At 44.7% G+C, this 26027-nt stretch overlaps 1 protein-coding gene across 1 annotated transcript in view; it reads left to right on the forward strand.

Moving 5' to 3' along the window:
* Positions 1-2506: 2506 nt before the first annotated feature.
* The window catches only part of LOC143768257 (uncharacterized), a 28908-nt gene continuing 5387 nt past the window's right edge, over positions 2507-26027 (forward strand). The window contains exons 1-5 of the mRNA XM_077256950.1: positions 2507-2651; positions 2781-2960; positions 3044-3167; positions 3251-3348; positions 15166-15253. Of these exons, the coding sequence (XP_077113065.1) occupies positions 2574-2651; positions 2781-2960; positions 3044-3167; positions 3251-3348; positions 15166-15253 (568 nt within the window). The 5' untranslated portion in view covers positions 2507-2573. The remainder of the gene's footprint in view (positions 2652-2780; positions 2961-3043; positions 3168-3250; positions 3349-15165; positions 15254-26027) is intronic.

Here is a 26027-nt window from a genome sequence, read left to right on the forward strand (position 1 = left end):
ATACACACGGCTCTACTCCAGACACCTCGTACACTCACGGTTCCGCTCCATACACCCACGGCTCCACTCCATACACCTTGTACACAGAGGACTCTGCTCCGCACACCTCCGCACACCTCGTACACACGCGGCTCAGCTCCGTACACCTCGTACACACACGGCTCCTCTCCGTACACCTTGTACACTCACGGCTCCTCTCCGTACACCTCGTACACATGTGGCTCCGCTCTGCACATGTCGTACACACACGGCTCCGCTCTGTACACCTCGTACACATGGCTCCGCTCTGTACATGTAATACACACATGGCTCCGCTCCGTACACCTCGTACACACACGGCTCCGCACATGTCGTACACACACGGCTCCGCTCCGTACACCTCATACACACATGGCTCTGCTCCGTACACCTCATACACACATGGCTCTGCTCCGTACACCTCGTACACACACGGCTCTGCTCCGTACACCTCGTACACACACGGCTCCGCTCCGTACACCTCGTACACACACGGCTCCGCTCCGTACACCTCATACACATGGCTCTGCTCCGTACACCTCATACACACACGGCTCCGCTCCTTACACCTCGTACACACACGGCTCTGCTCCGTACACCTCATACACACGGCTCTGCTCCGTACACCTCGTACACACACGGCTCCTCTCCGTACACCTTGTACACACACGGCGCCACTCTGTACATGTAATACACACATGGCTCCGCACACCTCGTACACACATGGCTCCGCTCCGTACAGCTCGTACACACGTCGCTCCGCACATGTTGTACACACGGCTCCGCTCCGTACACCTCATACACACATGGCTCTGCTCCATACACCTCATACAGACGGCTCTGCTCCGTACACTCACGGCTCCGCTCCGTACACCTTGTACACACACAGCTCCGCTCCGTACACCTCGTACACACATGGCTCTGCTCCGTATACCTCGTACACACATGGCTCTGCTCCGTATACCTCGTACACACACGGCTCCGCTCCGTACACCTCGTACACACATGGCTCTGCTACATCCACACTGTAAACCCCTCCTGACCTCACACAGAAACTTCCCCTCATCCAGCACCATGACAACCAGCACAGCAGAGTCCTGTATACACTGAGGCCCTGATCATGTGACCCCTGACTCCTCCCCCCTGTGACCTCATCACAGGTCCTGTGCGGCTCTGCAGGTTGAGGCTCCACACACCAGAACTGTAGCAGGTAAAGACCCCAATATCCACAGGTGTCCCTTCTAATTGGGGGGAAACTATCATCTCTAATAATCCTCGGACAGTTCTGACAAACACAGAAAAGTGCCCCTTTATGGAGGTGACAGAAAGTCTGTTTAGTCCCTTTAGCTCCATAGTATCAGCTCTAATCCAATGGTGAGAGAGCGATTTACCCTGAAGAGTCACAGATTGTGGGGTTGTTATAAAATGTTATATTTAGGGGGTTTGTGTTGTCTCCTTATAAGAATCACAATGGTTTTGTTCCTTTTCCGCTGATAGATACAAACGACCCAACTATGAAAGACGGGAACCAAAGAAACATGTATTACACTCATAGTACGGGGCCTCCACACAGTGTAATGTTTTTTCATGTAACATATGGAAGCCCATGGGAAAATGCCCCCAAAAACCATCATATCCGGAGAAATAAACCCCGTACATGGAGACATTGGCCTCAGATATCTCCGGTCTTGTTCTTACCAACAATCTCCTATAAAAGCCTCAGACTTCTGTGTGTGAATCAGAGCTGAGATCTAATGTGCTAGAAGATTCCAGTGCGGGGAAGACGGGAAACCTCCATATAGAGGCCGGTGGGGATGGAGTCAGTGACCGACTCTGGACAGATCTGTTCCTAGAGCCGCAGTAGAAGATGAAGATGTCGTCCTCATCATGAAGTCGTTATTTCTCCTGTCACGTGTAATGAATATCTCCTGCAGTATTACTAATGCCGATTCCAGGGTCGGTAAATGAGGCGAGAATTAGCGTTATGGAAGATGAGTCTATGAGGAACGTATTCAGCTGCCGACTCCAAGGAAGAAACTGCTTGTTTCTATAGGTTTTATTAGTAGATGTCAGGGAAAAAGGCGGTATGTTGCAAAATAATAAAAAAAATCCCATTGCTGCTTGGGTCCCCGCCAGTCTCCGTATTTCCTGCTCAGTCCTAACAAACTTGTGATTCCTACAGCCAATCAGTTGCTGAAGCAGTGAGTAACATAGCCAGAGATTGGGAGCATGGAGGAGATGTCTCAGGCTGGTTTCACATTTGTGGTCGGGAGGGCTGCGGATAGCAGTGTACTTCCTCCCTTCTTCCTCCTTGAATCTCCACCTACTCTGCATGCGTCCTGCGTACCTATCTTTAACATTGGGTACACAGGGACGTGTGTTGTATGCGGATGCATCTGCATGCGGGATTTGACGTGTGCAACTACCGCACGGAAGCACAGGATTTATATGATGTTACATCGTCTCATATTCTTCACATTCAGGTCTCTACAATATCGGATCCTCTCAGTGAAGATCTTCTATAGAAGAGAATTTTCCTGATTTACCCATTACAGATGGATATGGACAGAGACAAGATGGCGGAGAGGATATTACACCTCACCCTAGAGATCCTCTTCCGGCTTACTGGAGAGGTGAGAGATTCTGATGAAGTCACATTACATCATTCTTATCTATGGGAATAACAGATGGACAGAACTGGAGAGGTGAGGACTCTGGAAATGTCTGTAGTGAGATTTATTAATGTGTCTCTCCATAACCAGGATTACACAGTAGTGAAGAAGACCTCTAGTGAGCGCTGTCAGGACCCTGTGTCTGAGGGATGGGGAAGACCCCTGAGCCCAATCACGGTTCCTCCACCTCACCCGCTGATACATGAGGACATCAATGACCAGAAGATCCTAGAACTCACCTACAAGATGATTGAGCTGCTGACTGGAGAGGTGACACTGCTGGGAATGCTGGGACATTATACAGTAACACTATGAAGGGATCGGGGGGATGACGGTGTCATTGTATGTGTCAGGTTCCTATAAGGTGTCAGGATGTCGCTGTCTATTTCTCCATGGAGGAGTGGGAGTATTTAGAAGGACACAAAGATCTGTACAAGGACGTCATGATGGAGGTTCCCCAGCCCCTCACATCACCAGGTAATAGACAGGACTAAATACACACGACCTATAATTATCTGCATGTAAAGAATGAATTCAGTCCCTGTATGTGTTTTTTCCAGTTCTATCCAGTAAGATGACAACACCAGAGAGATGTCCCCGTCCTCTTCTTCCACAGGACTGTAAACAAGGAGATCCCAATGTTCCTCAGGATCATCAGGTAGATGGAGAGAAGGTGTCATGAGATCTCCCCTATGATGTGTAGACAACTGAAGGTTTTGTGCTCAGTCTTGTTTTATCCACCAGTATTATATGTTTTCTTTATTATCGCCACGACAGCACCCACTGAGAGAGGAGATCCGCCCCCAGGATCAGGAAACCTACAGACAAAAAGGGGTGGTCCCCCTCGCCTCCTGTGTTGGTTTCCTGTTCCTGTGGGAACCTGCAGGGGAAAGGTTACCTGGGCCTGTGCCTGCCGCCTGTGCACATTAATGATTATCTAGCAAATTTAATAATGGTTATCTGACAATTTTCATAAATGTAATCCCATTAATGAATGTCAAGATGTCTTCTATAATGATGATAACAATGAGGATAAGAAAGAACAGGGGCCCCTATTTCCTAAAGATAACCACTTTGGACATGTTCTCCCCATAATGATACTTAGTGCCAAAAAAAACAACCAAAGCTTATGAGCCCAACATATTGCAAAAGGACATGTGTATATAGAATAAAGCTTGACGCGTTTCCCCTCAACACCGAGGTTCATCAGGAGTAAATACACATTTTGTTAAAGTCTGCTACTTAGCTTGGTGATGTCAAATATCCTGTGGCATAACGATGTAGTCACAGACACACAGGGTGGATCCCCTCTGGATAGCGTGCATAGTGGTTATCTTTATTAAATAGGGGCCCCTGTTCTTTCTTATCCTCATTGTTTTTATCATTATAGAAGACATCTTGACATTAATTAGTGGGATTAGATTTATGAAAATTGTCAGATAATCATAATTAAATTGAATAGATAATCATTAATGTGCTTTTCCAGCAACTGTAAGCCCATCAATTTTTTTGCTAAATTATTTTTTGCACATTAAGATCTCTCTATCAGGGTCAGAATTGGGACAGCCGTCAAGGAGTGGGGGCGCCACATGTTGCAAAGAAATCTAGGGTGCCAACCCCCGCTATGAGGCAGGATCAGAATAGGGGCAATTCAGTATATTTTTTGGTCTCCAAAAGTCATATCCTCAGGCCCATAGCCTTATATGCAGAATTAGGGAATTTAACTGTCTTTCTACCCCTTCCCTATAGGGATAGTTAGAATAGAAGGGATAGCCGACGGTGAGCGCGGGCGCCATTGCGTAGGAAATAGGGTGCCAACCTCCGCTGCCAGGTAGGGTGCAGTATAGTGATAGGCCCATAGGGTTAGGCACCCCCCTAGGGCTTTTCTTTAATAGACGTTTTTTCTTTGGTGATGGTTTTGTCTGCAGCAGTTTTTAAACATAAATAAGAATAAAAGGTATTTTTTAATAATTGGGATTTTTTTCTGTGAATCTGCTTTTTTGATCATTTTCCCAACAAATCGTATTTGCTGTGAATTTTTCTACTTGTTTGGGTGGACAAGCTGGAGGAACAGATCAAGAATGGATTGTCTAGAGAGAGGCTCTTGTCCTCTATTACATTGATCAGGGGAGCTACAGAATATCTAGCCAATGCTTCTGTGGATTCCCTACACCTGGCGGCAAGGTCAGCTGGTCTTGGTAATTCTGCTCGTCATGCCCTATAGCTGAAGTGCTAGAAGGGGGATGTGTAATCAGTCTAAATTGTGCGCAATTCCATGCCAGGGTGAGTTCCTGTTTGGTAGCGTGCTCGATGAGATCCTCACCAAGGCGGGAGAGAGAAAGAAGGAGTTCCCTAACCAGTCTATTCCATGCTACAGGAGGGCCTTCAGAAAGCAGCCATTCGGTAGAAGGTGGCCTTACGAAAACTGAGATTGCTGGGCGACAAAGGAGACCAAACAAAAAGGTGCCTATTTTAGCGGATCCTCTCCCAGGAAGAGTAATAAATTCCATTGACCCTGACCCTCCTGTGGGCGGCAGGTTAAAATTCTTTTGCCACAGATGGCAGGAGATCACTTCTACTCCCTGGGCCCTGGGCTTAGTAACATTGGGGTTGAAACTTCGGCATTTCCCCCCCAGATTCCTTTGTCATGACCTCTCTTAGATCCCCGGCACAACAGGAGGCTCTTGAGTTGGAGGTTTTATGTCTATTATCTAAGCATGTCCTGGTGGAGGTCCCGGGAGACCAGGAGGGAAGGGGATTCCATGGGTAGTGAAACCGTCCAGGACAGTTACTACAGATGCTAGTCCTGATGGATGGGGTGCTGATATGGTACTATAACCTGGTCCAGGGGCAGCGGTGTTGTGAATTTGCTTTTTGCTCCCTCTAGTGGTTACTAGTTTTTTTGACTCTGGTTTTTCTGTCATTCCTTTTATCCGCACCTGGGTCGTTAGTTAGGGGTGTTGCTATATAAGCTCCCTGGACCTTCAGTTCCATGCCTGGCAACGTAGTTATCAGAGCTAGTCTACTGTGCTCTTGTCTACTGATCCTGGTTCCAGTTATATCAGCTAAGTCTGCCTTTTGCTTTTTGCTATTTGTTTTGGTTTTGTATTTTTGTCCAGCTTGTTCCAAATCTATATCCTGACCTTTGCTGGAAGCTCTAGGGGGCTGGTGTTCTCCCCCCGGACCGTTAGACGGTTCGGGGGTTCTTGAATTTCCAGTGTGGATTTTGATAGGGTTTTTGTTGACCATATAAGTTACCTTTCTTTATTCTGCTACCAGTAAGCGGGCCTCTCTGTGCTAAACCTGGTTCATTTCTGTGTTTGTCATTTCCTCTTACCTAACCGTCATTATTTGTGGGGGGCTTCTATCCAGCTTTGGGGTCCCCTTCTCTGGAGGCAAGAAAGGTCTTTGTTTTCCTCTACTAGGGGTAGCTAGATTCTCCGGCTGGCGCGTGTCATCTAGAATCAACGTAGGAATGATCCCCGGCTACTTCTAGTGTTGGCGTTAGGAGTAGATATATGGTCAACCCAGTTACCACTGCCCTATGAGCTGGATTTTTGTACTCTGCAGACTTCCACGTTCCTCTGAGACCCTCGCCATTGGGGTCATAACAGTTTGCCAGGCCAGTATTAAATGTTTAATGCATTGCAGAAGAGGGATTATAAGAAGGAAGATTCTGAGTTTTTTTTTTCTTCTTCCCCTTTACCTCAGAGTGGCTATGCTTGCTGCAGACATGAATGTCCAGACCTTGATTACAAGTGTGGACCAGCTGGCTACTCGTGTGCAGGGCATACAAGACTATGTTATCAGAAATCCTAGGTCAGAACCTAAAATACCGATTCCTGAACTGTTTTCCGGAGACAGGTTTAAGTTTAGGAATTTCGTGAATAATTGTAAATTGTTTTTGTCCCTGAGACCCTGTTCATCTGGAGATTCTGCTCAGCAAGTAAAAATTGTTATTTCGTTCTTACGGGGCGACCCTCAGGATTGGGCTTTTTCGCTGGCGCCAGGAGATCCGGCATTGGCTGATCTTGATGCGTTTTTTCTGGCGCTCGGTTTACTTTATGAGGAACCCAATCTTGAGATTCAGGCAGAAAAGGCCTTGCTGGCTATGTCTCAGGGGCAGGACGAGGCTGAAGTGTATTGCCAAAAATTTCGGAAATGGTCCGTGCTTACACATTGGAACGAGTGTGCACTGGCCGCTAATTTTACAAATGGCCTTTCTGAAGCCATTAAGAATGTTATGGTGGGTTTTCCCATTCCCACAGGTCTGAATGATACTATGGCACTGGCTATTCAAATTGACCGGCGGTTGCGGGAGCGCAAAACCGCAAATTCCCTCATGGTGTTGTCTGAACAGACACCTAATTCGGTGCAATGTGATAGAAAAACCGCAAATTCCCTCATGGTGTTGTCTGAACAGACACCTGATTTAATGCAATGTGATAGAATCCTGACTAGAAATGAGCGGAAAATTCATAGACGCCGGAATGGCTTGTGCTACTACTGTGGTGATTCTACACATGTTATCTCAGCATGCTCTAAACGTATAGCTAAGGTTGTTAGTCCTGTCACCGTTGGTAATTTGCAACCTAAATTTATTCTGTCTGTAACTTTGATTTGCTCACTGTCATCTTATCCTGTCATGGCGTTTGTAGATTCAGGTGCTGCCCTGAGTCTCATGGATCTCTCATTTGCTAAGCGCTGTGGTTTTACTCTTGAACCATTAGAAAATCCTATTCCTCTTAGGGGTATTGATGCTACACCATTGGCAGCAAATAAACCGCAGTATTGGACACAGGTTACCATGTGCATGACTCCTGAACACCGCGAGGTGATACGTTTCCTGGTTTTACATAAAATGCATGATTTGGTTGTTTTAGGGCTGCCATGGTTACAGACCCATAATCCAGTCCTGGACTGGAAGGCTATGTCAGTCTCAAGTTGGGGCTGTCGTGGTATTCATGGGGATTCCCTGCCTGTGTCTATTGCTTCTTCTACGCCTTCGGAAGTTCCGGAGTATTTGTCTGATTATCAGGATGTCTTCAGTGAGTCTGAGTCCAGTGCACTGCCTCCTCATAGGGACTGTGACTGTGCTATAGATTTGATCCCAGGCAGTAAATTTCCTAAGGGAAGACTGTTTAATCTGTCGGTACCTGAACATACCGCTATGCGTTCATATATCAAGGAGTCTCTGGGGAAAGGACATATTCGTCCGTCTTCTTCCCCTCTTGGTGCGGGATTCTTTTTTGTGGCAAAAAAGGACGGATCTTTGAGACCTTGTATTGATTATCGGCTTTTAAATAAGATCACTGTCAAATTTCAGTATCCTTTACCGCTGTTGTCTGACTTGTTTGCCCGGATTAAGGGTGCCAAGTGGTTCACCAAGATAGACCTTCGTGGTGCGTACAACCTTGTGCGCATTAAGCAAGGTGATGAATGGAAAACCGCATTCAATACGCCCGAAGGTCATTTTGAGTACTTGGTGATGCCTTTTGGGCTCTCCAATGCGCCTTCAGTTTTTCAGTCCTTTATGCATGACATTTTCCGGAAGTATCTGGATAAATTTTTGATTGTTTATCTGGATGATATTTTGTTTTTTTCTGATAATTGGGATTCGCATGTGGAGCAGGTCAGGTTGGTCTTTAAAATTTTGCGTGAAAATTCTTTGTTTGTCAAGGGCTCAAAGTGTCTCTTTGGTGTACAGAAGGTTCCCTTTTTGGGGTTCATTTTTTCCCCTTCTGCTGTGGAGATGGACCCAGTCAAGGTCCGAGCTATTCTTGATTGGACTCAGCCCTCGTCAGTTAAGAGTCTTCAGAAGTTCTTGGGCTTCGCTAACTTCTACCGTCGTTTTATCGCTAATTTTTCTAGCATTGTGAAACCTTTGACGGATATGACCAAGAAGGGCTCCGATGTAGCTAACTGGGCTCCTGCTGCCGTGGAGGCTTTCCAGGAGTTGAAACGCCGGTTTACTTCGGCGCCTGTTTTGTGCCAGCCTGACGTCTCACTTCCCTTTCAGGTTGAGGTGGATGCTTCGGAGATTGGGGCAGGGGCCGTTTTGTCGCAGAGAGGCCCTGGTTGCTCTGTTATGAAACCTTGTGCCTTTTTCTCTAGGAAGTTTTCGCCTGCCGAGCGAAATTATGATGTGGGCAATCGGGAGTTGTTGGCCATGAAATGGGCATTTGAGGAGTGGCGTCATTGGCTCGAGGGTGCTAAGCATCGTGTGGTGGTCTTGACTGATCACAAAAATCTGATGTATCTCGAGTCTGCTAAACGCCTTAATCCGAGACAGGCCCGCTGGTCATTGTTTTTCTCCCGCTTTGATTTTGTTGTCTCGTATTTACCAGGTTCAAAGAATGTGAAGGCCGATGCTCTTTCTAGGAGCTTTGTGCCTGATGCTCCTGGAGTCGCTGATCCTGTTGGTATTCTTAAAGATGGAGTTATCTTGTCAGCTATTTCTCCGGATCTGCGACGTGTGTTGCAGAGATTTCAGGCTGATAGGCCTGAGTCTTGTCCACCTGACAGACTGTTTGTCCCGGATAAGTGGACCAGCAGAGTCATTTCCGAGGTTCATTCCTCGGTGTTGGCAGGTCACCCGGGCATTTTTGGCACCAGAGATCTGGTGGCCAGGTCCTTTTGGTGGCCTTCCTTGTCAAGGGATGTGCGGTCATTTGTGCAGTCCTGTGGGACTTGTGCTCGAGCTAAGCCTTGCTGTTCTCGTGCCAGCGGTTTGCTCTTGCCCTTGCCTGTCCCGAAGAGACCTTGGACACATATCTCCATGGATTTCATTTCTGATCTTCCGCTATCTCAGGGCATGTCCGTTATCTGGGTGATATGTGATCGCTTCTCCAAGATGGTCCATTTGGTTCCTTTGCCTAAGCTGCCTTCCTCTTCCGATCTGGTTCCTGTGTTTTTCCAGAACGTGGTTCGTTTGCACGGCATCCCTGAGAATATTGTGTCAGACAGAGGATCCCAGTTCGTTTCCAGGTTCTGGCGATCCTTTTGTAGTAGGATGGGCATTGATTTGTCGTTTTCGTCTGCTTTCCATCCTCAGACTAATGGACAGACGGAGCGAACCAATCAGACTTTGGAGGCTTATTTGAGGTGTTTTGTCTCTGCTGATCAGGACGATTGGGTGACATTCTTGCCGTTGGCTGAGTTTGCCCTTAATAATCGGGCTAGTTCCGCCACCTTGGTTTCGCCTTTTTTCTGCAACTCTGGTTTCCATCCTCGCTTTTCTTCGGGTCATGTGGAGCCTTCTGACTGTCCTGGGGTGGATTCTGTGGTGGATAGGTTGCAGCAGATCTGGAATCATGTGGTGGACAACTTGAAGTTGTCACAGGAGAAGGCTCAGCGCTTTGCCAACCGCCGCCGCGGTGTGGGTCCCCGACTACGCGTTGGGGATTTGGTATGGCTTTCTTCCCGCTTTGTTCCTATGAAGGTCTCCTCTCCCAAATTTAAACCTCGTTTTATTGGGCCTTACAAGATATTGGAAATCCTTAATCCTGTATCTTTTCGTCTGGATCTTCCTGTGTCGTTTGCTATTCACAATGTATTTCATAGGTCCTTGTTGCGGCGGTACATTGTGCCTGTAGTTCCTTCTGCTGAGCCTCCTGCTCCGGTGTTGGTTGAGGGCGAGTTGGAGTACGTGGTGGAGAAGATCTTGGATTCTCGCCTCTCCAGGCGGAGGCTTCAGTACCTGGTCAAGTGGAAGGGCTATGGTCAGGAGGATAATTCCTGGGTGGTCGCCTCTGATGTTCATGCGGCCGATTTGGTTCGTGCCTTTCATGCCGCTCATCCTGATCGCCCTGGTGGTCGTGGTGAGGGTTCGGTGACCCCTCACTAAGGGGGGGGTACTGTTGTGAATTTGCTTTTTGCTCCCTCTAGTGGTTACTAGTTTTTTTGACTCTGGTTTTTCTGTCATTCCTTTTATCCGCACCTGGGTCGTTAGTTAGGGGTGTTGCTATATAAGCTCCCTGGACCTTCAGTTCCATGCCTGGCAACGTAGTTATCAGAGCTAGTCTGCTGTGCTCTTGTCTACTGATCCTGGTTCCAGTTATATCAGCTAAGTCTGCCTTTTGCTTTTTGCTATTTGTTTTGGTTTTGTATTTTTGTCCAGCTTGTTCCAAATCTATATCCTGACCTTTGCTGGAAGCTCTAGGGGGCTGGTGTTCTCCCCCCGGACCGTTAGACGGTTCGGGGGTTCTTGAATTTCCAGTGTGGATTTTGATAGGGTTTTTGTTGACCATATAAGTTACCTTTCTTTATTCTGCTATCAGTAAGCGGGCCTCTCTGTGCTAAACCTGGTTCATTTCTGTGTTTGTCATTTCCTCTTACCTAACCGTCATTATTTGTGGGGGGCTTCTATCCAGCTTTGGGGTCCCCTTCTCTGGAGGCAAGAAAGGTCTTTGTTTTCCTCTACTAGGGGTAGCTAGATTCTCCGGCTGGCGCGTGTCATCTAGAATCAACGTAGGAATGATCCCCGGCTACTTCTAGTGTTGGCGTTAGGAGTAGATATATGGTCAACCCAGTTACCACTGCCCTATGAGCTGGATTTTTGTACTCTGCAGACTTCCACGTTCCTCTGAGACCCTCGCCATTGGGGTCATAACACAGCGGTCCATAGAGGAGGCTGATGACTCCTCAAATCTAAAGGAATTAAAGACAGTCAGCCATGCTTTACATCACTTTCTCCCACAGCTGTGGGGGTCTCATGTGAGAGTTTTGACAGACAATACCATGTCAGTTGCATACGTAAATTGCATACGTAAATTGGCAAGGCGGAACTCGATCCAAAGTGCTGATGTCTACTGCGGTTGTAGATTCTGGAACTCGCCGAAGCCCATCTCTTGTCCCTCTAAGCCCTTCACATCAGGGAAGTGGAAAATCTCAAAGCAGACTTCCTCAGTCGCCATACATTATATCAGAGAGAATGGTTTCTCAGTCACCAAGTATTCAGGAAGTTAGTGTGGGGGCTTCCAGAAATAGACTTGTTTGCTACCGGGGCAACAGACAGGTCCAAAGGTTTGCCTCCCTGAACAGGGCTGATCAGCCAGAGATGGTCGACTCCCTCCAGTTCCCTTGGTGGTTCAGTCTGGCCTATGCTTTTCCCCTAATGATGGTGCTTCCATCAGGAAGATCAGGGACGATAGAGCAAGGGTAATTCTCATCGCTCCTTTCTGGCGCAAGAGACTGGTTTTCATGGCTCAGAGCCATGTCCATATCCGACACCTGGATCCTCCCATCAGATCCGGGCCTGCTCTCTTGGGGTCCATTCCGTCATCCTCGGGTGAGGGGTCTCCACTTGACGGCGTGGAACTTGAGAGGCAGTTGTTGAAATTAAGCGGGTTTTCTGACAACCTGATTAGTACCATTCTACAGAGTAGGAAAGAATCCACGACGAAGATATACAGTAGAGTTTGGAGGAAGTTCCTTAATTTTCATACTTTGCCCTTTTCTAGTGAGGTTCCAATTGCTGCAATTCTTGAGTTTCTGCAGAAGGGCCAGGAGCTGGATCTTTCAGTTAACACATTAAAGGTTCAGCTATCCGCTTTGGGAGCCCTATCTAGTCATAATATTGTGGGAGATAGATGGGTTGCACTGTTTATTTCAGGGTGTGAGCGTAGCGACTCTGTACACATTGCTCGCTTGCCTCCTTGGGACCTGAACCTGGTCCTTGATGCTCTGACAGGTCCTACTTTTGAACCTTTTAGAGTCTGTCGCATTAAAGTTCATATCATTAAAGACTGCTCTGTTAGTTACTTTAACATCAGCTAGAAGAGTTAGTGACATACAGGCTCTATCTATCGACCCTCCTTTCCTGTATTTCCTGATAGGATAGTGCTGAAGCCAGAACCTTCCTACCTCCCTAAGGGAGCTGCCAGGTTTCATAGAAGTCAGGAGATTTTCCTTCCCTCCATTTTTGATAACCCTTCTACTGCTGAGGAAGAGAGATTCCACACCTTAGATGAGGAGAGCTGTCCTGAGTTTTATATAGACAGAACTCATCCCTGGAGGCAGAGTAGAGCTCTGGTTGTGTCTTCTTAGGGCCACAGGAAGGGGTTTAGAGTCACAAGGAGCACTTTCACTTTGGATCAGAGATTTAGTCTGTCTGGCCTACTCAGCAAAGGGTGAAGGTCCTCCGGATGGAATAAGGGCACATTCGTCATGGGCTATGGCATCCTCCTGGGCTGAGAAGGTGGACATCTTGATTGATCTGATATGTAATGCTGCAACATGTTCTTCAACATCTACCTTTTACAACCACTATAGACTCGATTTGTCATCATCTTCTGACTTGGTTTTCGGGAGATCTGTCCTCAATATGGTGGTCCCTTCCAGATGATGGTTCTCTGGATGTCTCTCAGTTGGTGCTGTCGTGGCGAGAATAAAAAAAATGGATTACTTACCGGTAATTGTATTTTATGGAGTCCACGATAGCACCCACTCACTTCCCTCCCTTTAGTAGCACATAATAGAGATGTGTATGTAATTCACTCCGGGTGATGGTAGTATGCAGTGGCATGTAAAAGTTTGGGCATCCCTTGTCAAAATAACTTTTATTGTGAACAATTTAACAAGTTGAAGATAAAATGATCTCTAAAAGGGCTAAAGTTAAAGACGGCAAATTTCCTTTGTAGTTTAGGAAATATATATATATATTTTTTTACATTTTAAAATTACAAAAAGGAAAATGGGCCAATGCAGAAGTTTGGGCACCCTGCATGGTTAGTACCTAACAAAAAAACACCAAAAAAGGAACAATTCAAGAAAAAACACCAAAAACAGGCAGAGATGCTTACCTGTCTGTATAGGCCTCAATACTAATGTACAAGCAGGGTGCAGTACCTAGTTAGTACCTAGTAGCTCCCGCTTTTGAAAGTATCACAGCTTGTAAATTCTTCTTGTAGCCAGCCAAGTGTCTTTCCATTCTTGTTTGAGGGATTTTCATCCATTCTTCCTTGGAAAATTCTTCCAGTTCTGTGATATTCTTTGGTCATCTTACATGCACTGCTATTTTGAGGTCTAGCCACAAATTTTCAATGATGTTCAGGTCAGGGGACTGTGAGGGTTATTGTAAAACCTTCACCTTGCACCATTTGAGGTAGTCTATTGTGGATTTTGAAATTTGTAGAAGCCATCCTCTTTTCAACTTCAGCTTTTTTACAGATTGTGTTATGTTTGCATCAAGAATTTGTTGAAATTTCATTGAATCCATTCTTCCCTCTACCCGTGAAATGTTCTCCGTGCCATTGGCTACAGAACAACCCCAAAGCATGATTGAGCCACCCTCAAGCTTAATGGTTAGAGATATATTTTCCTGAAAATCGGTGCTTTTTTTACTCCATTTGTGACCAAAGAGTACTATTTTAACCTCATCGGTCCACAGGACTTGTTTTCAAAATGCATCAGGTTTGTTTAGATGTTCTTTTGCATACTTCTGATGCTGAATTTTATAGTGAGGATGCATGAGAGGTTTTCTTCTGAAGGCCATATTTGTACAGGTGTCTCTGAAAAGTAGAACAATGTACCACAACTCCAGGGTCTGGTAAATCTTTCTGAGGGTCTTTTGCAGTCAAGAAGGGGTTCTGATTTGCCTCTCTAGCAATCCTACAAGCAGCTCTCACTGAAATTTTGTTTGCTTTTCCAGACCTTATCTGGACCTCCACTGTTCCTGATAACTGATATTTCTTAAATTAATTTCAAACTGAGAAAAGAGCAACTTGAAAAAGCTTTACTATCTTCTTATAGCCTTCTCCTGCTTTGTGGACCACCACCATTTTCATTTTCAGAGTGCAAGGCAGCTGCTTAGAATAACCCATGACTGTTGTATTTTGGCACAAGGTTAGAGGTGGCTAGGTTTTTATAAAGCTGGGAAATTTGCATCAACTGCCCTTTCCTAACGATGATAGTAAACAAGCCATAACTCTAACAGGCTAATTAAGTTCTGAAACCTTGGTCAAAATTATTTTAGCACAGAAATATCCAAGGGTGCCCAAACCTTTGCATAGACAATATATTTTATTTTGTTTGCCTAAAATATAAAGGAAAAGTGTCATCTTTACCTTTAGGCCTTTTAGAGATCATTTAATCTCCAACTTGCTTAACTGTTCACAATAACAGTAATTTTGACCATTGGTGCCCAAACTTTTACATGCCACTGTATATTGAGGTATATGTTTATACATATTGAGTGGTTTTTATGAAGATGTTCTAATTTTTTTTGGCGGTTCCTCTTGTACTCTGTAATCAATTCTGGAGGGGAGGGGGACTGCCCCTTTTTTATCTGTAGGTTCCCTGTTCCTGGGGGCAAATCTCCTCTCTGTGGGTGCTGTCGTGGACTCCATAAAATACAATTACCGGTAAGTAATCCGGTTTATACTTTTGTCATGAGAACGGTGGAGATGGCAGTATTAGAGCTGATCATAGATGTGACTTCTCCTTCTGTCTGTGACTTTTATAATATTTGTTTCAGGGTGAAGATCTGACCCATATTAATACTACAGAGTCATATGAGAGGGATGATGAGCGGTGTAAGGAGATTCCTACATATGACTACCCAGGTGAGTAGTAACAACTAAATGCAGAGAAGTCACAGATTCTTCTCAGTCACCGGCTGTGGCTGCTTTATTGGTGGTGTAGTCTGGCTGTATCACAATCGTGTGATCACCATTTTGCCTCTAGACCACAACATTCTCCTCCATCCAAAACTGTTCAAATGACTTTGGGCATTAAAAGCCCTTTTCTATAGAACATATAGCCTGGAGGATCCACCTACCTCCTGAAATTAGGAGACGCTGACCGTAACCTGCCCAGGTCTGTAAACTGCAAAGCCAAATGACAGCATGCATAAAATGTGCTGACAAGTTAGAAAATCTCTTGAAGAAAAATACTATGATGGGCCTGTAAGGGAAAGCGGAGGATAATGATGCTTTTGGCTTCCTAGATCCCTGATACCTTATTGGATGAATCTACCTCTTTTCCTTCTGTGCTGCTGAATGTGCTCATATGATCCCTACAAGACCAGGTCCAGTCTTTCTGCTCAAACTTCACTTTTATGATCGACAAAATGAAATGTGCAGTGAGGCCAAGTGTGAATTTCTGTATTGTTTCTGTACAGCATTTCCCTTTATACTGAATTTTCAATTTCTTTTAAAACCAAATAACGTCAAGGAAGATTGTGATAAACTACATAAAATACATTACACCTGTGCCATGATATACAGTACAGACCAAAAGTTTGGACACACCTTCTAAATTTAAATATTTTTCTGTATTTTCATGACTTTGAAAATAGTACATTCACACTGAAGGCATCAAAACTATGAATTAACACATGTGTAATTATATACTTAACAAAAAAGTGTGAAACAACTGAAAATATGTCTTATATTCTAGATTCTTCAAAGTAGCCACCTTTTGCTTTGATGACTGCTTTGCACACTCTTGGCATTCTCTTGATGAGTTTCAAGAGGTAGTCACCAGGAATGGTCTTCCAACAATCTTGAAGGAGTTCCCAGAGATGCTTAGCACTTGTTGGCCATTTTGCTTTCCCTCTGCGGTCCAGCTCACCCCAAACCATCTCGATTGGGTTTAGGTCTGGTGACTGTGGAGGCCAGGTCATCTGGCGTAGCACCCCATCACTCTCCTTTTTGGTCAAATAGCCCTTACACAGCCTGGAGGTGTGTTTGGGGTCATTGTCCTGTTGAAATATAAATGATGGTCCAACTAAACGCAAACCGGATGGAATAGCATGCCGCTGCAAGATGCTGTGGTAGCCATGCTGGTTTAGTATGCCTTCAGTTTTGAATAAATTCCCAACAGTGTCACCAGCAAAGCACCCCCACACCCTCACACCTCCTCCATGCTTCACGGTGGCAATCAGGCATGTAGAGTCCATCCGTTCACCTTTTCTGCATCGCACAAAGACACGGTGGTTGGAACCAAAGATCTCAAATTTGGAATCATCAGACCAAAGCACAGCTTTCCACTGGTCTAATGTCCATTCCTTGTGTTCTTTAGCCCAAACAAGTCTCTCCTCCTTGTTGCCTGTCATTAGCAGTAGTTTCCTAGCAGCTATTTTACCATGAAGGCCTGCTGCACAAAGTCTCCTCTTAACAGTTGTTGTAGAGATGTTTCTGCTGCTAGACCTCTGTGTGGCATTGACCTGGTTTCTAATCTGAGCTGCTGTTAACCTGAGATTTCTGAGGCTGGTGACTCGGACAAACTTATCCTCAGAAGCAGAGTTGACTCTTGGTCTTCCTTTCCTGGGGCGGTCCTCATGTGAGCCAGTTTCTTTGTAGCGCTTGATGGTTTTTGCAACAGCACTTGGGGACACTTTCAAAGTTTTCCCAATTTTTCAGACTGACTGACCTTCATTTCTTGAAGTAATGATGGCCACTCTTTTTTTTTTACATAGAATTTGTATTGTGGCAAGAAAAAAGCAGCTAACAGTCTATTCAGTAGGACTATCAGCTATGTATCCACCAGACTTCTGCACAACACAATTGATGGTCCCAACATCATTTATAAGGCAAGAAATCCCACTTATTAAACCTGACAGGGCACACCTGTGAAGTGAAAACCATTCCCAGTGACTACCTCTTGAAGCTCATCAAGAGAATGCCAAGAGTGTGCAAAGCAGTCATCAAAGCAAAAGGTGGCTACTTTTAAGAACCTACTTTGAAAAACCTAGAATACAAGACATATTTTCAGTTGTTTCACACTTTTTTGTTAAGTATATAATTCCACATGTGTTAATTAATAGTTTTGATGCCTTCAGTGTGAATTTACAATTTTCATAGTCTTGAAAATACAGAAAAATCTTTAAATGAGAAGGTGTCCAAACTTTTGGTCTGTACTGTACGTGTGTCATCTCTCCTGTATATAGTATATATCTGTGTGTCATTTCCCCTGTATATAGTATATATCTGTATGTCATCTCCTCCTGTATTAGACCGCGTTCACACGTTATTTGTTCAGTATTTTTACCTCAGTATTTGTAAGCTAAATTGGCAGCCTGATAAATCCCCAGCCAACAAGAAGCCCTCCCCCCTGGCAGTATATATTAGCTCACACATACACATAATAGACAGGTCATGTGACTGACAGCTGCCGTATTTCCTATATGGTACATTTGGTGCTCTTGCAGTTTGTCTGCTTATTAATCAGATTTTTATTTTTGAAGGATAATACCAGACTTGTGTGTGTTTTAGGACGAGTTTCATGTGTCAAGTTGTGTGTGTTGAGTTGCGAGTGGCGACATGCATGTAGCGACTTTTGGGAGATGAGTTTTGTGTTGCGACAAGCGTGTAGCAACTTTTTGTGTGTCGAGTTGCATGTGACAGGTCAGTGTAGCAAGTTGTGTGCAGCAAGTTTTGCGCATGGCGAGTTTTGTGCGTGGCGAGTTTTATGTGTGGTGCGTTTTGAGTATGTGCAAGTTTTGTGTGAGGCAACTTTTGCATGTGTTGCAACTTTTGTGCACGTGGCAATTTTTCCGAGTGTGCAAGTTTTGCGTGTGGCGAGTTTTCCATGAGGTGAGTTTTGCACGTGTGGCGAGTTTTGCGTGAGCCTAGTTTTGCATGTGGCAAGTTTTGCGCATGGCGAGTTTTGAGCGGCGACTTTTGTGTTTCGACTTTTATGTGGCGAGGTTGGTGTATGTGTGGTGAAATGTGTGCTGAGGGTGGTATATGTGTTCAAGCACGTGGTAGTGTGTGGCGCATTTTGTGTGTGTGTTCATATCCCCGTGTGTGGTGAGTATCCCATGTCGGAGCCCCACCTTATCAACTGTACGGTATATACTCTTTGTGCACGGAAGAAAAACAGACACTACCGTAAAGCCTGCACACTACACCAATTTTTAACAATATATGAAATTTTTATTGGGTACACCAAAACAGCAAAAAACACATAAAACATAAGTAAAAACAGAACAATCGCACCCCACTCATAGGAACCCCTTAAGGCACTATATCTATATTCTATATGATTAATAAAATGATGACGATAAATACCACAAATATATCAATACAAATATACAATAGTCCCCACAAACATGGAGCAATACAAATGTGCCTAAAATGACAAATGGGAGGGACCTCCTATAGAGAACATGAAATGTACATGAACCTATGCCACCGCTAATTTTGTGGCTAATATAAATCCTGCTCGGACCAGTGTGCAACCATAACAAAATAAAGTAGAAATGGCCACGGTCTCAAATAGAGCCATAAGCAAACCACCATGGCCCATAAAAGACAGGTAATAGGATGGCTGTGAATCACAGATCCATCATATGTGCAAATAAGATAGCACCGAACTAAATATATAAGCCATGATGGAAATCACAAACGGACCAGGATAAAGGAGGATACCAACCAGAGGGGGGCCCAGATGAAAAATTGGAGCAGGGTGCAACCCAACGCGTATCGCCGTAACCCGTACGGCTTCGTCAGGGGAAGATGGATTCAAATGAGCGCAGCACATATAAATACCTGCTCGCTGATAGGTGCATCGGGCGCTGATGTGAAACACAGGTGTGCAGGAGAGGCACACATACCGGAGCCGGAAATGAGCTGGATGAAGCAACGTAAGACCGCGCATGGGCACAAAAGTACAGCCCAACAGCGCCTGCGTGAGAAGAACAAAAGAGTAGGCGGCCAACGTACAGACAGCGGCGCTGGTCCGCACACGCGCACAAGATCATGGAGCCACAGCGCCTGCGTAAAAAGATCAAGGCATGAAATTACGCCAGGCCAATGAGGCCATAGTGCAAAAAGTACATGCACAGGAGGCCCACCTAGCCAATCTGTTCTAATATAGAAGTGCACCCGATCAAAATAGAACTGTAGTGCCATAGTCACAAATGACAAATGAGAGCAGACACAAGCCGATCAGCATAGGATCAGCCCAGGGACCTAGAAGCACCAGTGCAAAGAAATAAAAAGAAAAGAAGGGAAAATAATGTATGACGGGCCCGATGAGAATAACAGAAACATAATACACATAAATAAAGAAAACCTATTAAACTAAATAAACCATGCACAAAACAAGACAAGGCGCCACAACACATAGGGGGATACTTACACAAACATATAAACATATATCCACACATACCCATGTAAACCAACATATATATAATGTAACATAAGAAATACATAAAGACGAAAAATGTATACTAATAAAGAAAAAGAAGGTAGAACCATAAACACCAGGGTCCATGGAAGAATATATGTATGCGTCAATACCCATAATGTGGCCATAGACACAATAGACAAACTTACAATAAGGAAAACAGAGGAAAGTGCAAAATTACACATATGTGTATACATAGCAGCAAGGCCCGAAACAGGCCCAAAATGACGTACCCAGAAAACCCACCAAAAGTAAGAAAATCAATAATCACGGGTCCCATCACGTCCAGAGGGGCGGCACATTAACAGTAATAATAAATAATTATCCAAAACAGGAGACATGGAACATGTCCAAAGGAAATAGCAAAGTGTACAGTCTGTAAAAAAGTGCGACGATGACCAATGTAGATAAATATGCGCCTCCATAAAGTTCAAGAGAGACCGAAATCCAAGGATCTGTAGAGTAACGATATGTAATACATCCGTAATATTTATAGTCAATCACAGGGACACTTGAGGTACATCTTGTATCCAGGCCAATGGTATAGAAACTTGATGACTGCATAGCGATGTATGCCAAGAGTGGAAAAAGAAAAAGCAGCATCTAAAAAAAAGAGAAAAGCAAAAAACTAATAATAAAATGATTGGCAAAAACAGCTAATGACCCCAAAGGAACAGATCTACAAAAAGTTATATATATATATATATATATATATATATATATATTAAAGAGCTATTCACCCAAAAAAACAGTAAATAAAAGCTCCTCATTAAGACCCCCTGGGCTTGTTGAATTAAGATTGAAAATCCAGCGGGATTCCGACCATAGAAGCAATTTCCTAGGGCATCCCCCCCTATTGGACAGTTGTATCCTTTCTAACCCAACCACTTGTGTGTTGTTGATTTTGCCAGAGTGGTGGGTAAGATAATGGGATGCCACCGAGGTAAGCAATTTACCCTTCGCTTGATCCACAGATGCCAGATTAATGGTTGAGAAATGCTTCTGTATACGTCGTCGAAGTTCCTGGGATGTCTGTCCCACGTATACCATGTGACATGGACATATTAAGGCGTAGATGACACAGCTGCTTTTACAATTAATGTAGTTCTTCAAGGTATATCTGGTACCATCCCTGGGATTAACGAAAAAATCTCTGTTAGCACACATGTAAGGGCATACATTGCAGCTACCGCACGCAAAAGAACCCTTTAGGATCACACCCCGCTGTAGCCTCTTCGTCTGTCTCGTGTAATGGCTCTTGGTGAGAAGGTCCTTGAAGTTAGGAGCCCTTCTCGCCGTGAGCAGAGGTGTCTACTAACAATTTTAGAGGTCTGAAGGTCGGTCGTCAAGATATCCCAATGTCTGCGAAGAATCCCCCTTACATGTGACCAATGGGAATTGAAAGTAGTAATAAAATGAGGCCTAGTGTTGGTCACCTTGGTCCTAGCAGTCAATAGGGATACCTGGGTTTGCGACCTAGCCCGCTCATAGGCTGATGAAATACACCGCCTTGGATAGCTTCTATCCTTAAGTCGTGATGTAAGTTGCCGTGCCTCTAAACGAAAATCTTTGTCCTCAGTGCAATTTTGTCTTACCCGTAGGAATTGTCCGGTAGGCACCCCTCTCTTGGTATGTGCTGGATGAAAACTACAATACTCCAAGAGGGAATTCGTAGCCGTAGGTTTTCGAAACAGGCTCGTAACAAGTGATCCATTCTCCTTAGTAATCCGAAGGTCCAAAAATGTCACTGATAACGGGGAAATTGCATATGTCAGGATAATATTGTGCATATTGCAATTTAGTGCCCCGATAAAATCCCGGCATTCCGAAACTGTACCTGTACAAAATTACATATCGTTACTCTACAGATCCTTGGATTTCGGTCTCTCTGGAACTTTATGGAGGCGCATATTTATCTACATTGGTCATCGTCGTACTTTTTTACGGACTGTACACTTTGCTATTTCCTTTGGACATGTTCCATGTCTCCTGTTTTGGATAATTATTTATTATTACTGTTAATGTGCCGCCCCTCTGGACCTGATGTGACCCGTGATTATTGATTTTCTTACTTTTGGTGGGTTTTCTGGGTACGTCATTTTGGGCCTGTTTCGGGCCTTGCTGCTATGTATACACATATGTGTAATTTTGCACTTTCCTCTGTTTTCCTTATTGTAAGTTTGTCTATTGTGTCTATGGCCACATTATGGGTATTGACGCATACATATATTCTTCCATGGACCCTGGTGTTTATGGTTCTACCTTCTGTTTCTTTATTAGTATACTTTTTTCGTCTTTATGTATTTCTTATGTTACATTATATATATACACTCACCGGCCACTTTATTAGGTACACCATGCTAGTAACGGGTTGGACCCCCTTTTGCCTTCAGAACTGCCTCAATTCTTCGTGGCATAGATTCAACAAGGTGCTGGAAGCATTCCTCAGAGATTTTGGTCCATATTGACATGATGGCATCACACAGTTGCCGCAGATTTGTCGGCTGCACATCCCAAAGATGCTCCATACAAGGCAGGATGGATCCATGCTTTCATGTTGTTTACGCCAAATTCTGACCCTACCATCCGAATGTCGCAGCAGAAATCGAGACTAATCAGACCAAGCAACGTTTTTCCAATCTTCTACTGTCCAATTTCGATGAGCTTGTACAAATTGTAGCCTCAGTTTCCTGTTCTTAGCTGAAAGGAGTGGTACCCGGTGTGGTCTTCTGCTGCTGTAGCCCATCTGCCTCAAAGTTCGACGCACTGTGCGTTCAGAGATGCTCTTAGGCCTACCTTGGTTGTAACGGGTGGCGATTTGAGTCACTGTTGCCTTTCTATCAGCTCGAACCAGTCTGCCCATTCTCCTCTGACCTCTGGCATCAACAAGGCATTTCCGCCCACAGAACTGCCGCTCACTGGATTTTTTTTCTGTTTCGGACCATTCTCTGTAAACCCTAGAGATGGTTGTGCGTGAAAATCCCAGTAGATCAGCAGTTTCTGAAATACTCAGACCAGCCCTTCTGGCACCAACAACCATGCCACGTTCAAAGGCACTCAAATCACCTTTCTTCCCCATACTGATGCTCGGTTTGAACTGCAGGAGATTGTCTTGACCATGTCTACATGCCTAAATGCACTGAGTTGCCGCCATGTGATTGGCTGATTAGAAATTAAGTGTTAACAAGAAGTTGGACAGGTGTACCTAATAAAGTGGCCGGTGAGTGTATATGTTGGTTTACATGGGTATGTGTGGATATATGTTTATATGTTTGTGTAAGTATCCCCCTATGTGTTGTGGCGCCTTGTCTTGTTTTGTGCACGGTTTATTTAGTTTAATAGGTTTTCTTTATTTATGTGTATTATGTTTCTGTTATTCTCATCGGGCCCGTCATACAGTATTTTCCCTTCTTTTCTTTTTATTTCTTTGCACTGGTGCTTCTAGGTCCCTGGGCTGATCCTATGCTGATCGGCTTGTGTCTGCTCTCGTCATTTGTGACTATGGCACCACAGTTCTATTTTGATCGGGCGCACTTCTATATTAGAACAGATTGGCTAGGTGGGCCTCCTGTGCATGTACTTTTTGCACTATGGCCTCATTGGCCTGGCGTAATTTCATGCCTTGATCTTTTTACGCAGGCGCTGTGGCTCCATGATCTTGTGCACGTGTGCGGACCAGCGCCGCTGTCTGTACGTTGGCCGCCTACTCTTTTGTTCTTCTCACGCAGGCGCTGTTGGGCTGTACTTTTGTGCCCATGCGCGGTCTTACGTTGCTTCATCCAGCTCATTTCCGGCTCCGGTATGTGTGCCTCTCCTGCACACCTGTGTTTCACATCAGCGCCCGATGCACCTATCAGCGAGCAGGTATTTATATGTGCTGCGCTCATTTGAATCCATCTTCCCCTGACGAAGCCGTACGGGTTACGGCGATACGCGTTGGGTTGCACCCTGCTCCAATTTTTCATCTGGGCCCCCCTCTGGTTGGTATCCTCCTTTATCCTGGTCCGTTTGTGATTTCCATCATGGCTTATATATTTAGTTCGGTGCTATCTTATTTGCACATATGATGGATCTGTGATTCACAGCCATCCTATTACCTGTCTTTTATGGGCCATGGTGGCTTGCTTATGGCTCTATTTGAGACCGTGGCCATTTCTACTTTATTTTGTTATGGTTGCACACTGGTCCGAGCAGGATTTATATTAGCCACAAAATTAGCGGTGGCATAGGTTCATGTACATTTCATGTTCTCTATAGGAGGTCCCTCCCATTTGTCATTTTAGGCACATTTGTATTGCTCCATATGTTTGTGGGGACTATGGTATATTTGTATTGATATATTTGTGGTATTTATCGTCATCATTTTATTAATCATATAGAATATAGATATAGTGCCTTAAGGGGTTCCTATGAGTGGGGTGCGATTGTTCTGTTTTTACTTATGTTTTATGTGTTTTTTGCTGTTTTGGTGTACCCAATAAAAATTTCATATATTGTTAAAAATTGGTGTAGTGTGCAGGCTTTACGGTAGTGTCTGTTTTTCTTCCGTGCACATGTAGCTTTTACTACCGGCCTCTTGGCACCTCCCTGTTATTTGGTTTACAGTTGTGCGCCTTGCCTTTCTTTATTACGGTATATACTCTTTGGCACCATCGCTCTCATTCTTTAAGTCCCCCTTGTTCACATCTGGCATCTGTCAATTTGCCTCCAACACTTTTCCTTTCACTTCTTCCCCATTATGTAGATAGGGGCAAAATTGTTTGGTGAATTGGAACGCGCGGGGTGCAGATGCCAATCCCGGACATACATACACATACACACACACACACACACACACACACACACACACACACACACACAGCTTTATATATTAGATAATATGGAGTATATGTATAACATATATACACACACACACACACACACACACACACCTTCCTTTACTATGTGTAGACATTTATTCTATCTATTCTAACCTGTTAGTGTGATTTTACTGTACACCGCACTGAATTGCCAGCTTTTCTATAGGACACTGGTGCGTATTTCTCGCAAGTCACACACATGGTCAGTGTGTAATCCGTATTTTTCTCACCCCCATAGACTTTCATTGGCGGATTTTTTGCGCAATACGCTGACAAACGCAGCATGCTGTGATTTTCTCAGCCCGTTAAATACGGCCGAGAAATATACGGCAGATAGGAGCTGCCCCATAGAGAATCGGTCCGTGTGCAATGCGTTGTTTTTCCGCCTCTCTTACGTCTGTAAAACTCTCTAGTGTGACGCTGGCCTTAGGCTGTAGCACACAATGCGTTTTTGCTGGGGTTTTTTTTTTACGTGTGTTAATGCTCCAAAAAACGCGATGGAATACTAAAGCAAAGTAATTCAATGACAATCCTGAAGTGTTCTACACATTATCAGTAAATTTCTGTCCGGATTTGCAGCTTTTATTTTCTGCAGCATGTCAATTTTTTTTGCGTTTCTGCAGCATTTTTGACTCATTGACTTTAATTGAGTCAGTCAAATCTGCAGCAAAATCGCAGGTGTAAAAAGGTTTGTGGATTTGCTGCCAAAAACGCAGCTAATTGTCAAAGAGAATTAATGTCAGAAGGAGGAAGAGTGTGTGGGCAGAGAATATGTGCGCATGTCTCTGTGTGGGCGGAGAATATGTGCGTGTGTCTGTGTGTGGGTGGAGAATATGTGCATGTGTGTCTGTGTGTGTACTCATGCGACGTGTATACCCATGCGTCATCTGATGGGACTACTACTCCCATCCGGCTACGTCTGTTGACAGGAGGTAATCGCTCCCGCAGTATATCACTGAGCTGCGGTGAGAGTTCACTGGAGTTAATCAGTTAATCAGCTGATCAGCTCCGGTGCTCTCACTTAAGGCATCGCTGCGTGGGAAAGTTCTCACATAGCGGTAGTGCCGTAAATGAGTGCATCGGAGTTGATGAACTCCGGTAAACTCTCACGGCAGCGCAGTGATACACTGACAGGAGGTAATTATTCCCGCAGTGTATCGCCAGAGGCCGGGTAGAGCAGTCACATCTCCTGATGTGACTGTTCTACACGTGAGATCGCTGTGGGACACTCGGTATTAAATGGACTACGGTGGACAGGATAGTATTATATGTTGGTTTATCATTTTTTGATTGTTTGCAGGAGACAAGGGAGTTCGGAGATTAGGCGTTCAGTAAGAATGGTAAA

This window comes from Ranitomeya variabilis, chromosome 4 (assembly GCF_051348905.1).
Source record: "Ranitomeya variabilis isolate aRanVar5 chromosome 4, aRanVar5.hap1, whole genome shotgun sequence".
NCBI classification, from domain to species: Eukaryota; Metazoa; Chordata; class Amphibia; order Anura; family Dendrobatidae; genus Ranitomeya; species Ranitomeya variabilis.